Source organism: Oncorhynchus nerka, linkage group LG11 (assembly GCF_034236695.1).
Source record: "Oncorhynchus nerka isolate Pitt River linkage group LG11, Oner_Uvic_2.0, whole genome shotgun sequence".
Lineage (NCBI taxonomy): Eukaryota > Metazoa > Chordata > Actinopteri > Salmoniformes > Salmonidae > Oncorhynchus > Oncorhynchus nerka.
In genome coordinates this window covers 67002432-67019158 of record NC_088406.1, presented here as the reverse complement: position 1 = coordinate 67019158, position 16727 = coordinate 67002432, and the positions used below count along the sequence as shown (strand labels likewise).

The window sequence follows — 16727 nt, the reverse complement described above, 5'->3', positions numbered from 1 at the left end:
AGAACTAGAAGCACAAGCATTTCGCTACACTCACATTAACATCTGCTAACCATGTGTATGTGACCAATAACATTTGATTTTCATTGTTTGAAAATAATGTATGAGTGTTGGAGTGTGCCCCTGGCTATACATCAATAAAAATAAATAAAAATTGTACCTTCTGGTTTGCTTAATATAAGGAAGTTGAAATGGTTTATATTTTTACATTTACTTTTGATACTTAAGTACATTGTGCCCCTGGCTATCTGGCAATAATTACATTTTTTTTATACAATTGTGCCATCTGGTTTAATATAAGGAATTTGAAATTATTTATACTTTTACTCAAGTATGACCATTTAGTACTTTTTCCACCGCTGGATGTGGCTGGGGGTTATAGCATTTCTTTCACATGACCAATCAATTTAGACAAGTGTGTCTGGTTAAGCGTCATCTAATATTTCATTTTTTTTGTTGATCTGGACACTTTCTGTTTACCTGGAATTTTTCCTTATTGTAGGCACCTACCACTTTGTCTTCAGCACATGACCTCATGTGAATCCTTAAAAAGATGAGTGGGGCTGGCTTAAGAAGGGTGTGAACAATGCTGAATGGGTGTAGACAAAGGAGAGCTCTAGTAGGTACCAAAACATTCAAAGTCTGTTTTCTCAAAAGTGAGTTTACAAGTGTATCAACTTTCAAAGTAGAAATACTTTCCCATTGTTACTCAATGCTGTGTATGATACCATTTTGTAGCTCTGTATCTACCTTTATCCAATATAAAAATTCAAATTTTCTACATAAGACTGAATCCAGGTGGTGAGTCACATATGCTGAGGCAGTGAAGAAAGTAGAGGAAGATGGGTAAAGGGATCCTGAGAGGAGTGGTGTGAGTAATAGATCTGTACCAGTACAGAGGAATAAACCAATAAGTGATATGTTTCAGTAAGATTGGATTTTTGGCATTTATAGCAATGGTTATCAATTGTACTGCAGGGATGGAACGTAAGTCGCAGAAAATGGAGGTTGTGGTGGCAGCTGCAGAGGTATTTGTGAGTGCGAGACTTGACATCAGAAGAGTAACAGGGTGTGTTAAGTGGTGGTGTCCCATCCTTTCAGGATGTTGGCCTGAGGTAGGACTAAATAGATTTAAATAGTGGAGTTTTTTTTTGTTATTGTAGTGTTAGATGGTAGTGTATTTGTTGTATTATTATTATTATTAAACCATTTTTTTCAAGCGAAGTATAAGGGAGTTATACTCCAGTCTTGTAGGTGGCGGTAATGCAACATTTATTGGATGTCAACTGCCGTTAAACGTCATCGAAGAAGTAGTAGTAAACGGAAGTAAACAGTGACCAATAACCATTTCCACGTTAGCGGTTTTATTGTTATTTAGACGTTTATTACATCCTGGAACTCAACATATGACTAAGTTAACTGCACAGCATTACATACTTACCCCAGGTAGTATTTAACTCGCCTTGGAGACAGGACCTGGTTGATGCTAGGTAATGCTAGCTAGGTAGCCGCTAATGGCTAACTGTATGGTTTTTCACACTCAAATATCCTCCATCATGGAGGTGCTAGCTAATGCAGCCGTGGCAGAGATCTGTAAACTCGTAGACGACGACTATGCAGTGTTTCGTTTGGAAATGTCTCAAAGCCAGAAAGAAAACAGGGGATTGCGGAGGAAACTACAGCAACTGGAACTGAAGGTGTCACGGGAGCGCGCAGAGAGGACCATTAGAGAGCGGGTCCTCGCCAGTCGTCCCAGTAGTGTCAAGATCCTCGACCGATACAGAGGAATGGCAAGAGGTACATTTTGCATAAGTTGTCCCGTTCCCCTCTGCGCATGTGTTCAGATGTTACCCAGAATTGTGACTTGGTCAGTTTTTGGATAGTATCCAATATACGCTTTGGTTGTTTTAGAGTTTTTCCTGGTCAGGTAAAATTCTGTGTCCTATTCGTAGGCTATGACAAAAGATTGTTATAGATAGCTTCCCTTTTCATCTATGTCATGACTATAGGGCTTGGATTTTTTTGTCAGGTCATGTGAATTGGAAACACTCAGGACAGGTTTGAAAGTCTTCATTTAATATATTCAAACCTATTTCTTCTTCTGATTACAGTGCTCTTCGGAAATGATTCATTATGTTATCTTTATGTAAGGCAGGGTTACATTTAACACTATACACAGACTTTGTAACAGTTTTTGTAAGTCAAAAAACCACGAACTTTGTGTTGTCCTGGTCTCCATCCATCCCACCAGAAGTTGGTTTCCTGGCGCTCACTGTAGGAATTGATTGCCTGTAAAATCCATATATTCAATCAACTATTTCCTAAAGTTTAATTGAAAATAATACCCCCCTTTTCATTAAGTATATTTCATTGAATATGACTCATTCTATTGCACTCTATTCTAACCAAACCTGCATTACCAATTCATATCAGTAAGTTGGAACCGGTTCAGGGAACAGAAAACCGGAAAATAACGAAATTATATTTCATAGGTTTAAAAATGAACAGAAAGTAACTATATAATCGGGTACTTTTCTTAGGGTCGAACCGGTTCAGTAATTTATTTTGCTGGTCGGAACAGTGGAACGGAACAACAAAAAAATGGTTCTAAATGACTTCGGGTTCAACCCTTGGTCACGATGCACGTGACTAGCTCATTGAAAAAGACTGATGGCTGCCTGTCTCTATTTCTGTTATTGTGGTGCTAGAATCCATAAATTATCTCTTTCTGCATTAACTATCCATCTGTTATGGTTGGACAAATGTGTTCATAATGTCTGTGTAGAATGCTCTGTGGTTGAATTTGTAGTTTTTTAAAACTTTTAAGACAGGGGAATTTGCTCGGGGCTTGGAAGTGAGCATTTCACTGTAAGGTCTACATCTGTTGTATTCGGCGCAATTTGATTTGGAGTGTATCGGACTGGATTTTAAAAAAGGGCCTGCTTTTCTTCACTTGTAAAAATCAATATTAACGTTAGCTGCTGGCTGCATAAACATATCTAGCTAATGTTATCTAGCTATAGATTGGATCGTTGTACCTAGTTTTGGACAACGACTAAACTGCTTTTATTAACACATTGTTTTCCATGAAAATATGTGTTCGCTCTCTCTTGAGGCAGGCAGGAGAAGACTGTTTACACTAGATAACACAGCCACAAAGTCAGGTCCCACAGAACGTGCGCGAAGACAGGGGCGAATTTTTTATTTATTTTTTCCTTTATTTTACTAGGCAAGTCAGTTAAGAACAAATTCTTATTTTCAATGACGGCCTAGGAACAGTGGGTTAACTGCCTGTTCAGGGGCAGAACAACAGATTTTGTACCTCGTCAGCTCGGGGATTTGAACTTGCAACCTTCCGGTTACTAGTCCAACACTCTAACCACTAGGCTACCCTGCCGCCCCAAGTCAAACAATGTAGTGCTATCCGAAATCAAGTCCTAACCATTTTAACTTTCAACTTTAATGGGGGTAGGGCCGTCCCAATGATCCACGATAGCAAGGACAGCCAAACAACGAGGTCACAGAGTTTCTAAACCGAGACGCTACATTGCGAGACATCCGGGAACCCTTGCGAAGCAGACCAAACAGACCAGGCCGGGGTTTGAGAAGTCGATTAGAGAACAAAAACAACTTTAGATCAGAGTAGTGTCTTTGATTTGACAGCGCGAGACCACCGTTAGAACCGATGACATGTTTCTGTGCATGAGTAAAGCTAGCCAACGTTGCAATGACATCGCCTACAAGCGTGATTAGGGATTTCTATTGGAGAAACAGTTTCTGCCTATCTTCATACTGTACTGTCTTTGACGAGGTGCTGGTGCAACCAGACTAGTTTTTGAGAGGCGTGGTTGATGAGGCTCTGTAGGCTGTAGCTAGGCGACCACTGTGACTGACAAGTGAATCCACCTGTCACAGCAAGTGTGGGGGCTACCTCCTCACTAGACAAACGGGGGAAAATATGCTGAAATTGGGGGAGGTACTATGTAAGCTTGTCCAATAAGAAACGGCTGCTTTCTTTTCAGTTGAATTTTTTTTTCAATGACATAAACTAATGAATATGTCTGGTAAACGCATTTGTTGCTGCTGCTTGGAAGGTGTTAAAGTATTGGAGCAAATGCTGTCTCGCCACACGTTTTCAGGCGGGTCGGCTGGCCCTAGCCTTTTGGGGGCCCTATACAAAAGTTAAGGCAGAGGACATTTTAGAGTTAATTTCCTGCAATTCTACACATTTTGCCAGGGGGAGATATATAAAATGTTTTCAAGATGCATACTGCATACATACAAAATGCCTCCAGATTGCAAAGTGGTGTGTGCAGCGCTGATGAAGCCTGCCTTTCCGTTGTCACATTTTGTGGTTTACCTCATAACCTGGCTGGTGAGGGCCTTCAGAATGTATTCATACCCCTTGGCTTATTCCACATTTTGTTGTGTTACAGCATGAATTTAAAATTGGTGAGAAACAATTATAATTAAATCAATCTACACACTACCACATAATGACAAAATGAAAACATATTTTTAGAATTTTCTTTTGTTTCTGTACAATCTTCCTTCTTTTCACTCTTGTCATTTATATTAGTATTGTGGAGTAACTACAATGTTGTTGATCCATTCTCAGTTTTCTCCTATCACAGCCATTAAACTCTTAACTGTTTTAAAGTCACAGTTGGAGTCATGGTGAAATCCATAAGCGGTTTCCTTCCTCTCTGGCAACTGAGTTAGTAAGGACAACTGTATCTTTGTAGTGACTGGGTGTATTGATACACCATTCAAAGTGTAATTAATAACTTCGCCATGCTCAAAGGGATATTCAATGCCATTTTTTGTATATTGGTATTGGAAAACCTCCCTGGTCTTTGTGGTTGAATCTGTTTTAAATTCACTGCTCGACTGAGACCTTACACTTATCTGTATGTGTGGGGTACAGAGATGAGGTAGTCATTCAAAAATCATTTTAAACACTATTATTGCACACAGAGTGAGTCCATGCAACTTATTGTGATTTGTTAAGAAAATGTTTACTCCTGAACTTTTTTATGCTTGAATACTTATTACTTAACTTTTTATTGAATTTATGTGTGTGTGTGTGTGTATATACAGTGCCTTGCGAAAGTATTCGGCCCCCTTGAACTTTGCGACCTTTTGCCACATTTCAGGCTTCAAACATAAAGATATAAAACTGTATTTATTTGTGAAGAATCAACAACAAGTGGGACACAATCATGAAGTGGAACGACATTAATTGGATATTTCAAACTTTTTTAACAAATCAAAAACTGAAAAATTGGGCGTGCAAAATTATTCAGCCCCTTTACTTTCAGTGCAGCAAACTCTCTCCAGAAGTTCAGTGAGGATCTCTGAATGATCCAATGTTGACCTAAATGACTAATGATGATAAATACAATCCACCTGTGTGTAATCAAGTCTCCGTATAAATGCACCTGCACTGTGATAGTCTCAGAGGTCCGTTAAAAGCGCAGAGAGCATCATGAAGAACAAGGAACACACCAGGCCGGTCCGAGATACTGTTGTGAAGAAGTTTAAAGCCGGATTTGGATACAAAAAGATTTTCCAAGCTTTAAACATCCCAAGGAGCACTGTGCAAGCGATAATATTGACATGGAAGGAGTATCAGACCACTGCAAATCTACCAAGACCTGGCCATCCCTCTAAACTTTCAGCTCATACAAGGAGAAGACTGATCAGAGATGCAGCCAAGAGGCCCATGATCACTCTGGATGAACTGCAGAGATCTACAGCTGAGGTGGGAGACTCTGTCCATAGGACAACAATCAGTCGTATATTGCACAAATCTGGCCTTTATGGAAGAGTGGCAAGAAGAAAGCCATTTCTTAAAGATATCCATAAAAAGTGTTGTTTAAAGTTTGCCACAAGCCACCTGGGAGACACACCAAACATGTGGAAGAAGGTGCTCTGGTCAGATGAAACCAAAATTGAACTTTTTGGCAACAATGCAAAATGTTATGTTTGGCGTAAAAGCAACACAGCTCATCACCCTGAACACACCATCCCCACTGTCAAACATGGTGGTGGCAGCATCATGGTTTGGGCCTGCTTTTCTTCAGCAGGGACAGGGAAGATGGTTCAAATTGATGGGAAGATGGATGGAGCCAAATACAGGACCATTCTGGAAGAAAACCTGATGGAGTCTGCAAAAGACCTGAGACTGGGACGGAGATTTGTCTTCCAACAAGACAATGATCCAAAACATAAAGCAAAAGCTACAATGGAATGGTTCAAAAATAAACATATCCAGGTGTTAGAATGGCCAAGTCAAAGTCCAGACCTGAATCCAATCGAGAATCTGTGGAAAGAACTGAAAACTGCTGTTCACAAATGCTCTCCATCCAACCTCACTGAGCTCGAGCTGTTTTGCAAGGAGGAATGGGAAAAAATGTCAGTCTCTCGATGTGCAAAACTGATGGAGACATACCCCAAGCGACACAGCTGTAATCGCAGCAAAAGGTGGCGCTACAAAGTATTAACTTAAGGGGGCTGAATAATTTTGCACGCCCAATTTTTCAGTTTTTGATTTGTTAAAAAAGTTTGAAATATCCAATAAATGTCGTTCCACTTCATGATTGTGTCCCACTTGTTGTTGATTCACCACAAAAAAATACAGTTTTATATCTTTATGTTTGAAGCCTGAAATGTGGCAAAAGGTCGCAAAGTTCAAGGGGGCCGAATACTTTCGCAAGGCACTGTATATATATATATATATATATATATAATTATTTATTTTTAAACATAATTCCACTTTGACATTATGGGGTATTGTTTGTAGGCCAGTGACCCCCAAAGATCCACATTTAGTCAATTTTAAATTCAGGCTGTAACACAACAAAATGTGGAAAAAGTCCAGGGTTGTGTATACTTTCTCAAGGCACTCTATACTTTTTTTTGGGGGGGGCGGCACTAGTGGATGGCCTCCTAAGCAACTACTTATGTCACTTATGCCCTGGGCCGGGCCTGATGTAATAGTTCCCCTGATTACTTAGCTATCTTGCAAAAAAATATATATATTTACCAGGCAGGTCAAAATCATATTCTAACCAGATTCTTGAGTTACTGAATTTACTATTGTCATACTCAATAAAAAATTATGTGATGCATGGAACGCAATCAATCAATAAATAGTATATCAAGAAGTTATAAGAAGGGACATCCTTGCCACTTGTAGTCAGTGTCATGTGTACAATATAGCATTGAGCATTGACAGTAGCTAACCTAACCACCTCTTTTCCCCCAATCACTCTCTCAGGTGAAGGACATCTCACTGGAGGTCACAGGAGCTTTGTGAAGCCAGCGGGACACAACACATGGAGAGATGACCAACCAATCACTGGTGATGAGGGGAGTGGAACCTCAACCCAGCATGTTATCGTGATAGAGGTTTGTGTAATAGTATTACATCAAAATTACAGTTAATCAAATGTGGCCCATTTTAATTTCAGAAAGGCTGGCCTCAGCTATTCATTTATTTGCCATAGGGGACATTGAGACTTCAATACCACATTGTTATCGAATTCAACTCATGTACCGATAATAACCTTCTCTCTTCTTGTCAGTCTGTAGATGCAGAGGCTGCAGGTCCTGGGGTCAAGCAGCAGATGACTAAAGGAAAGAAGGACCCACAGCACAGCAGAGACATCCAGACCGAGGCAGTGGCTGGAGTGGTGCCCCCTGTGGCCACGGAGGTCCTCTCCGCTGTGCCCCAGGCCAGGACCATACGCAGCATCATGGAGGTCAGTGGAACGCCGAACGCCGTCCTCAAGTCAGAGACAGACACCGAGACATTAACTGTAACACACAGGCTTTTACACACAGGATCTGACCATAGATCAGACCCAGAGAGACTGGGGCTGTGGAGACTGGGCTGTCCTCCTGCTCCTGACTCAGAGTACCTACCGGTATTTCACCAGAACCAGAGGATGAGTCATTCCTGTGGAGATGGTGATGGTGACACGTTAGACACTGGTGGTGATGATGATCTGTCTTGTTCTTACACTACAGAGATGGACCCTGGCAACATATCCTTGGGTTTAGAGACACAGACTGATCTGCTTAGAGGGGAATGGAACCGGTACAGTAGTAGTGTATACTCTGATGGGTGCCTAGATAAGAAAGGTGAGGGTTCAGTCGTAGATGAGGTGACTGTGAAATTGGAGGGCGACGTTCCTCCCACATGGAAAGGTCACCTAGGAGACAGACACTCGCAGGGCAGAAATTTCTTAGATTACAGGGAAAGCTTAGAGACAAATCCAAATGTCGCCATCCACTCCCTTGTACAGACGTTCAAGGATCACGACCCAGTGTCCACTTCAATGGCACTTTCCGATTCTCACAGCCACATACTTTTCGATCAGGTATTGAACTCAAACGACAGGGCGAGAGCCCAGACTCAGGGAGGGGGAGCCACATCAGGCAATAGTAAAGAGAAACGGTTCCTCTGCATGTTCTGTAACAAAGGCTTCAGCTGCCCACAGAAGGTGGAGATCCACAAGAGGGTCCACACTGGAGAGAAACCCTACAGCTGTACCCAGTGTCATGTGTGCTTCGCTCAGGCTGGTGACCTGAAAAGGCACCAGAGGGTCCACTCAGGGGAAAAACCTTACAGCTGCCCCCAGTGTGAGAAGCGGTTCTCCCGCCAGGACCAGCTGAAGAGGCACCATATGGTCCATACGCGAGAGAGGCCGTTTGCCTGCACGCACTGCGGGAAGAGGTTTTCAGAGAGGAGCTACCTCAGGATACACCAGCAGAAAAAACATTCCACTCAATAGCTTCTGACGTTTACATCAAACCCTGCATTAAAGACAAATGTAAATTCTCACGATTGTCAGCAGAAAAATCCACAGATACATTTGGAATAACAAGAGTAACAGATTTCAGGGTTGAATATTCCCGGGTAGAATATTGCATCCAGACATTGTGTGATATATATATATATATATATATATATATATATATATATATATATATATATAGGCCTAAAAAGTATGTTACATATTGTGTTTGTACTGTGTAGGCTATATGATGTTCACAAATGTCTATTTCATTACTTCTAATTAAACTACAAAATGTTTTTACAATACATTTAATGAGAACATGTATGCAAGTTATCAATTTTGTTGAGACGTGTACATGTGGTTTTCATATGGTGTACTTAACTTATTTGTTTAATAAACATAAAATGGGACTTTTTTTATTCTGAGACTTTCATTGAGACTCCCTTTTTAGTATATATCACATCTGATATCACCCTATTCTGCATACACCCAACAGCGCTTTATAACCAATATACACTTAAATATAAATAAATATACTTACACACAAAGTATTTACACTTACTGTACAATTCAGAATAGGTTAGTTTGTCTGATGATGACTTTTGACTTATCTGACTCATTTACCCACAACATCATATTTATATCCACCATGATGGGTTTAACAACAATGAAGTCATTCTGTAACTACAGTATAGAACTCAAACGTAGTGGGGATGGGTAAACACTCCATGTTGAAAGTGTGTTTATCTGTGTGTACGTACCTGAGGGAGTGTATGTCTGTATCACCTGTCTCTACTAGGAGGAGGAGGGTCCAGAGGTGCTGCTGGTGAAGGAGGAGGGTCTGGGGAACCCTGAGGGAACCATGGTCATGGAGGACAACCAGACTACACCACCTCCTGAAACCACAGAGGAACTAGCTGAGCAGCATAGGACCACACACAGTCTCACTGAGGTGAGCCCACTGAACTACTGTCTGAATGGTATTAGGTCAGTGCTCGTATCCACAAAGCCTCTCAGAGTCGGAGTGCTGTTGTCTTATCAAACCATGAAAGTGTGTAAAGTAATCAAAAACTAACATGTTTGCATAGTACTCATAGCAATCCCTCATTGCCCAATCAGATGATACTCCACAGCAGGGTGCTCATATCAGATTTCTTGATCCAACATCCTCTCACTCTGTATCTCTTACAGTCAGTAGACATGGAGGATGGGAAGCCTGATCTGCTGCTGGTCAAAGAGGAGACAATAGAAGACGGACCAGAGAGCATTGACCTGCTGAGTGGACTAAAGATGGGGGAGCAAGGTAAGGGGGAAATAATTACAGCATAGAGCAACTTATGTTTGCATACAAAAACACACATCTTAACTTGACCAGGTAATTGACCAAAGAAAAATCCATATGTAGTGTTTTCTCTGACACGTTTGTAAAGTCTATCTTCTAACCTCCTTCTGCAGGTGGTTGGCTGGAGGCTAACAGAAGAGACTGGGTGGCCATCTTGGATTTCCAGACCCAGACGGGTGCAGCCAAGGGCCCAGGGGACAACATTACTGAGCAGGCGAGGACCAGAAGTGACATAGTGGAGGTCAGTGGATGGAACAGAGTCCTCAACTCTGGGCTGGGGAACAACACTGTTAATCACAACCAGAAAAAGACAGTCGAACACAAAACAACAACCGAACCTAGTCTCCATGACAGCAGATTGGCTGACAGCAGGGTGAGGTGTAGATTTCGTCTGCAGGGACAGGGAGGTGTCCGTGTGCGGGGGGGAGAGAACGTGTAACTGTGCTGACTGACTTGGTTATTTTTGTATTATTGCAGAGACCGAGTTTCCCTGAACTCAGTTGAACCAAAACATATTTCATTCTTGAATCAACACATATGGACATTGTTTCATAATAAACTCCAATGGCTCCATATTGTTAGGTACTTGACTGTGGTTAACATTTTATAATATCATGTCATGTTTCTGTGTGTACAGCAGTTTCTTATATAAACGTGTATGCTTTTCTATTAAATTTGTGTTTACAGTCTGCAGTCCATGAGGACCTGCTGATATCTGGTGTTGCTGACGTGAGAGACTGGACCTCTGAGGTGGGTGGTCACAAACCCTGGCCCCGGATCAAAACCCTGGATCTGGAGCCATCACTCTTCCTTCCCGAGTCGGAACTAGGACCCAACCGTGAGGGACAGAGACTCCACCACCACACAAAACACAACCAGTGGACAGGTGGACTGAACAACCTCAGTCCTGGTGGTCATCAGAGAGACAGAGGCTGCAGTCAGGGATCCAGTCTGCAGTCTGGGGCTGATAAAGATAGACCCTCCTGTTCCTATGATACAAACACCACAATATCCATGATGAACAGATCAGGTCACCCTGGGCTTCAGCCTTCACAGAGAGTGACGGGAGCCCCCCCTGGAGGTAGTCTACCAGCCAGTCGGTCTTCTCCTTCAGGGCCTCGTCCAATTCCTGGTGAATGGGTTCATAGAAGGTCTGGACCTGGGTCTAGCCTTCCTCAGCTACCTCATGGTTACCCCACCAATACAGACAGGGTCAGGATGGGTGTTCACCATAAGAGGTACCTAGCCTATAACACAGCACACAATCCCAACAACACCCAAACAATGTCTAGAGGTCAAGGAGGGAGCTCAAAAACTCTTGCTTCTACCTCTGGTGTCATTGGGTTACAATGTGGGAGGCCGAGCATTAGGATGGACGCCGACAAGCCATATGCCTGCCCCACGTGTGGGAAGCGCTTTGCTGAGGCAAGGTATGTGAAGCAGCACCAGACTGTTCACACCAAAGACAGCTTCAAGTGCAAATTATGTCACAAGAGCTTCTCCTTCCTGAGTAGCCTTATCAGACATAGGAGTGTCCACAATGGGGAGAAATCGTAGCAGTGTGGCTTAAGATGTACACAGGGGATGTCTTTATCTAACATATTATAGTTATCATGTGAAATGTCTAGGGATAAGAGGGTAATTAACCACATACCCCTCATTAACCGCTTTAACTTTTAATTTGAAACAGGCTTGCGTTAATACCTGATTTTAGAGAGATAGTAAACCTAGGCTAGAACAAGTATAGTTTAATATTCTCTGGTCTGTTGAAACCAAGATTGAACTCTTTGGCCTGAATGCCAAGCGTCACGTCTGGAGGACACCTGGCAGGGACTGGGAGACTAGTCAGGATCGAGGCAAAGATGAACGGAGCAAAGTGCAGAGCGATCCTTGATGAAAACCTGCTCCAGAGCACTCAGGACCCCTGGGGTGAAGGTTCATCTTCCAACAGGACCCTAAGCACACAGCCAAGGTAACGCAGGAGTGGCTTTGGGACAAGTCTGAATGTTCTTGAGTATCCAGCCAGAGCCCAGACTTGAACCCAATCAAACATTTCTGGAGAGACCTGAAAATAGCTGTGTAGCTACACTCCCCATCCAACCTGACAGAGCATGAGAGGATCTGCAGAGATGAATGGGAGAAACTCCCCAAATACAGGTGTGCCAAGCTTGTAGCGTTATACCCAAGAAGACTCAAGGCTGAAATCGCTTCCAAAGGTGCTTTAACAAAGTACTGAGTAAAGGCTCTGAATACTTGTGCAAATGTGATATTTCAGTTTTATATTTTTAATAAATTAGCAATAGTTTATAAAAACCTGTTTTTGCTTTGTTAATATGGGGCATTGTGTGTGTGGATTGATGAATGGAAAAAATGATCTAACACATTTTAGAATAAGGCTGTAATGTAACAAAATGTGGAAAAACAGGGCATTGTGGAGGAAACTACAGCTACTGGAACTGAAGGTGGCACGATAGCACATCCCCGCCAGTTGTCCCAGTACTGTCAAGATCCTCGACCGATACAGAGGAATGGCAAAAGGTACATTTTTGCAGAAGACCGAGGCTGCGGTGCCTGTTGCACCGTTCCCCTCTGTGCATGTGTGACTTTAGATTTCTTAACCACATAAGGGTCTTGGGAAGTTGGATAGTATGCAATAATTCACCAGATTAGTTAACTAGATATCTTGCACAAAGACACTATAATTTTCGAACCAGATTCTTGATTTACTGCATTTCCTATTATTTACTAATTGAAAATAATGTAATACATTGATCAATAAATAGTATATCAAGAAGTGATGAGAAGTGTTACCTTACAATAGTGTACAATATACCGTTGAGCATTGACAGTAGTTAACCTAACCACCTCTTTTACCCCAATCACTCTCAGCTGAAGGACATCTTATTGGAGGCCACAGGAGTTTGGGAAATCAGTGGGACACAATACATGCAGAGATGACCAACCAATCACTGTTGATGAGGTGAGTGGACCCTCAACCCAGCAAGTTATCGTGATAGAGGTTAGTGTAATAGTGTTGCATAAAATATGACAGTTACTTTGTAAATCAAATGTGGCCAGTTTTTCAGAAAGGCTCCCCTCAGCTTTTCATTTGTTTACATGTACATCCTTATCCATCTGCCACAGGGGAGTTTGTGAGACTTCCTCAAACCAAATCAAATGTTATTGGTCACATACATATTTAGCAGATGGTATTGCCGGTCTAGCGAAATGCTTGTGTTTCTAGCTCCAACAGTGCAGTAATATCTAACAATTTCACAACATATACACAATACACACAAGTCTAAGTAAAGGAATTGAATTAAGAATATATAAATCTATGGATGAGCAATGTCAGAGGGGCATAGACTAAGATACAGTAGAATAGAATACAGTATATACAGTTGAAGTCTGAAATTTACATACACCTTAGCCAAATACATTTAAACTCAGTTTTTCACAATTCCTGACATTTAATCCTCGTAAACCATTTCCTGTCTTAGGTCAGTTAGGATCACCACTTTATTTTAAGAATGTGAAATGTCAGAATAATAGTAGAGTGATTTATTTCAGCTTTTATTTCTTTCATCACATTCCCAGTGGGTAAGAAGTTTACATACACTCAATTAGTATTTGGTAGCATTGCCTTTAAATTGTTTAACTTGGGTCAAATGTTTTGGGGAAACTTCTACAAGCTTCCCACAATAAGTTGGGTGAATTTTGGCCCATTCTTCCTGACAGAGCTGGTATAACTGAGTCAGGTTTGTAGGCCTCCTTGCTCGTACACGCTTTTTCAGTTCTGCCCACAAATTGTCTATAGGATTGAGGTCAGGGCTTGAGGTCAGTCCATTTGGAACCAAGCTTTAACTTCTTGACTGATGTCTTGAGATGTTGCTTCAATATATCCACATAATTTTCCTACCTCATGATGCCATCTATTTTGTGAAGTGCACCAGACCCTCCTGCAGCAAAGCACCCCCACAACGTAATGCTGCCACCCCGTGCTTCACGGATGGGATGGTGTTCTTCGGCTTGCAAGTCTCCCAATTTTTCCTCCAAACGTAATGATGGTCATTATGGCCAAACAGTTCTATTTTTGTTTCATCAGACCAGAGGACATTTCTCCAAAAAGTACTATCTTTGTCCCCATCTGCAGTTGCAAACCGTAGTCTGGCTTTTTTATGGCGGTTTTGGAGCAGTGGCTTCTTCCTTGCTGAGCGGCCTTTCATGTTATGTCGATATAGAACTTGTTTTACTGTGGATATAGATACTTTTGTACCCGTTTCCTCCAGCATCTTCACAAGGTCCTTTGCTGTTGTTCTGGGATTGATTTGCACTTTTCGCACCAAAGTATGTTCATCTCTAGGAGACAGAACACGTCTCCTTCTTGGGTGGTATGACGGCTGCCTGGTCCCATGGTGTTTATACTTGCGTACTATTGTTTGTACAGATGAACATGGACCTTCAGGCATTTGGAAATTGCTCCCAAGGACGAACCAGACTTGTGGAGGTCTTGGCTGATTTCTTTTGATTTTCCCATGATGTCAAGCAAAGAGGCACTGAGTTTGAAGGTAGGCCTTGAAATACATCCACAGGTACACCTCCAATTGACTCAAATGATGTCAATTAGCCTATCAGAATCTTCTAAAGCCATGACATAATTTTCTGGAATTTTCCAAGCTGTTTAAAGGCACAGTCAACTTAGTGTATGTAAACTTCTGGAATTGGATACAGTGAATTATAAGTGAAATAATCTGTCTGTAAACAATTGTTGGAACAATTAATTGTGTCATGCACAAAGTAGATGTTCTAACCGACTTGCTAAAACTATAATTTGTTTACAAGAAATTTGTGGAGTGGTTGAAAAACGAGTTTAATGACTCGAACCTAAGTGTATGTAAACTTCCGACTTCAACTATACATGTGAGATGAGTAATGCAAAATATGCAAACATTGTTAAAGTGGCCAGTGATTTCAAGTCTATATAAATAGGCAGCAGCCTCTAATGTACTAGTACTAGTGATGGCTGTTTAAAAGTCTGATGGCCTTGAGATAGAACCTGTTTTTCAGTCTCTCGGTCCCAGACCGTACCATCCTGTGGAGAGCCCTGCGATTGCGGACGGTGCAGTTGCCGTACCAGGCGGTGATACAGCTTGACAGGATGCTCTCAATTGTGCATCTGTAAAAGTTTGTGAGGGATTTTTTCAGCCTCCTGAGGTTGAAGAGGTGCTGTTGCGCCGCCTTCACCAGACTGTCTGTGTGGGTGAACCTTTTCAGTGGTGTGTACGCCGAGGAACTTGAAGCTTTCCACCTTCTCCACTGCGGTCCTGTCGATGTGGATAGGAGGGTGCTCCCTCTGCTGTTTGCTGAAATCCACGATCATCTCTTTTGTATTCTTGACATTGAGTAAGAGGTTATTTTCCTTGCACCACACTCCCAGAGCCCTCACCTCCCAGTAGGCTGTCTCGCCGTTGTTGGTAATCAAGCCTACTACTGTTGTATCATCTGCAAACTTGATGAATGAGTTGGAGGCGTGTGTGGCCACGCAGTCATGGGTAGACAGTTAGTACAGGAGGGGGGCTGAGTACGCACCCTTGTAGGCCCCAGTGTTGAGGATCAGCGAAGTGGAGGTGCTGTTTCCTAACTTCACCACCTGGGTGTGGCCTGTCAAGCAGTCCAGGACACAGTTGCACAGGGCGGTGTTCAGACCCAGGGCCTCAAGCTTAATGATGAGCTTAGAGGGTACTATGGTGTTGAATGCTGAGCTATAGTCAATGAACAGCATTCTTACATACAGTGGGGCAAAAGAGTATTTACTCAGCCACCAATTGTGCAAGTTCTCCCACTTCAAAAGATGAGGCCTGTAATTTTCATCATAGGTACACTTCAACTATGACAGACAAAATGAGAAAACAAAATCCAGAAAATCACATTGTAGGATTTTTAATGAATTTATTTGCAAATTATGGTGGAAAATAAGTATTTGGTCACCTACAAACAAGCAAGATTTCTGTCTCTCACAGACCTGTAACTTCTTCTTTAAGAGGCTCCTCTGTCCTCCACAAGTTAACCGGAATTAATGGCACCTGTTTGAACTTGTTATCAGTATAAAAGACACCCGTCCACAACCTCAAACAGTCACACTCCAAACTCCACTATGGCCAAGACCAAAGAGCTGTCAAAGGACACCAGAAACAAAATTGTAGACCTGCACCAGGCTGGGAAGACTGAATCTGCAATAGGTAAGCAGCTTGGTTTGAAGAAATCAACTGTGGGAGCAATTATTAGGAAATGGCCATGGAGAAGGAGAGCCCACAAATTCTTATTTACAATGACGGCCTACTCTGGCCAAACCCGGACGACGCTGGGACAATTGTGCGCTGCCCTATGGGGCTCCCAATCACGGCCGAATGTGATACAGCCTGGATTCGAACCAGGTACTATAGTGACACCTTTTGCATTGAGATGCAGTGCCTTAGACCGCTAAGACACACTCTGAAGTCCTTGTACCTCAAGCTCTAAACCCTCAGAGGTAGTAATCACACCTGTGGGAAGAAGGGCATTCTTCTTACCAAACCACATTA

At 42.2% G+C, this 16727-nt stretch overlaps 1 protein-coding gene across 4 annotated transcripts in view; it reads left to right on the top strand.

Annotated features, from left to right (window-relative positions):
- The first annotated feature begins 1306 nt into the window (after positions 1–1306).
- LOC115137417 (uncharacterized) overlaps positions 1307–16727 on the top strand; it is a 32065-nt gene continuing 16644 nt past the window's right edge. For 3 of the 4 annotated variants that reach the window (XR_010465155.1, XR_010465154.1, XR_010465153.1), the window contains exons 1-8: positions 1307–1794; positions 7280–7410; positions 7587–7763; positions 9604–9756; positions 9996–10107; positions 10260–10387; positions 10834–12684; positions 13036–13126. Coding sequence is in view for 1 of the 4 variants with exons in the window: in XM_029673735.2 (XP_029529595.2) it covers positions 1512–1794; positions 7280–7410; positions 7587–7763; positions 9604–9756; positions 9996–10107; positions 10260–10387; positions 10834–11580 (1731 nt within the window). In the remaining 3 variants the exon portion in view is untranslated. The remainder of the gene's footprint in view (positions 1795–7279; positions 7411–7586; positions 7764–9603; positions 9757–9995; positions 10108–10259; positions 10388–10833; positions 12685–13035; positions 13127–16727) is intronic. The other variant, XM_029673735.2, reaches the window with a different exon arrangement.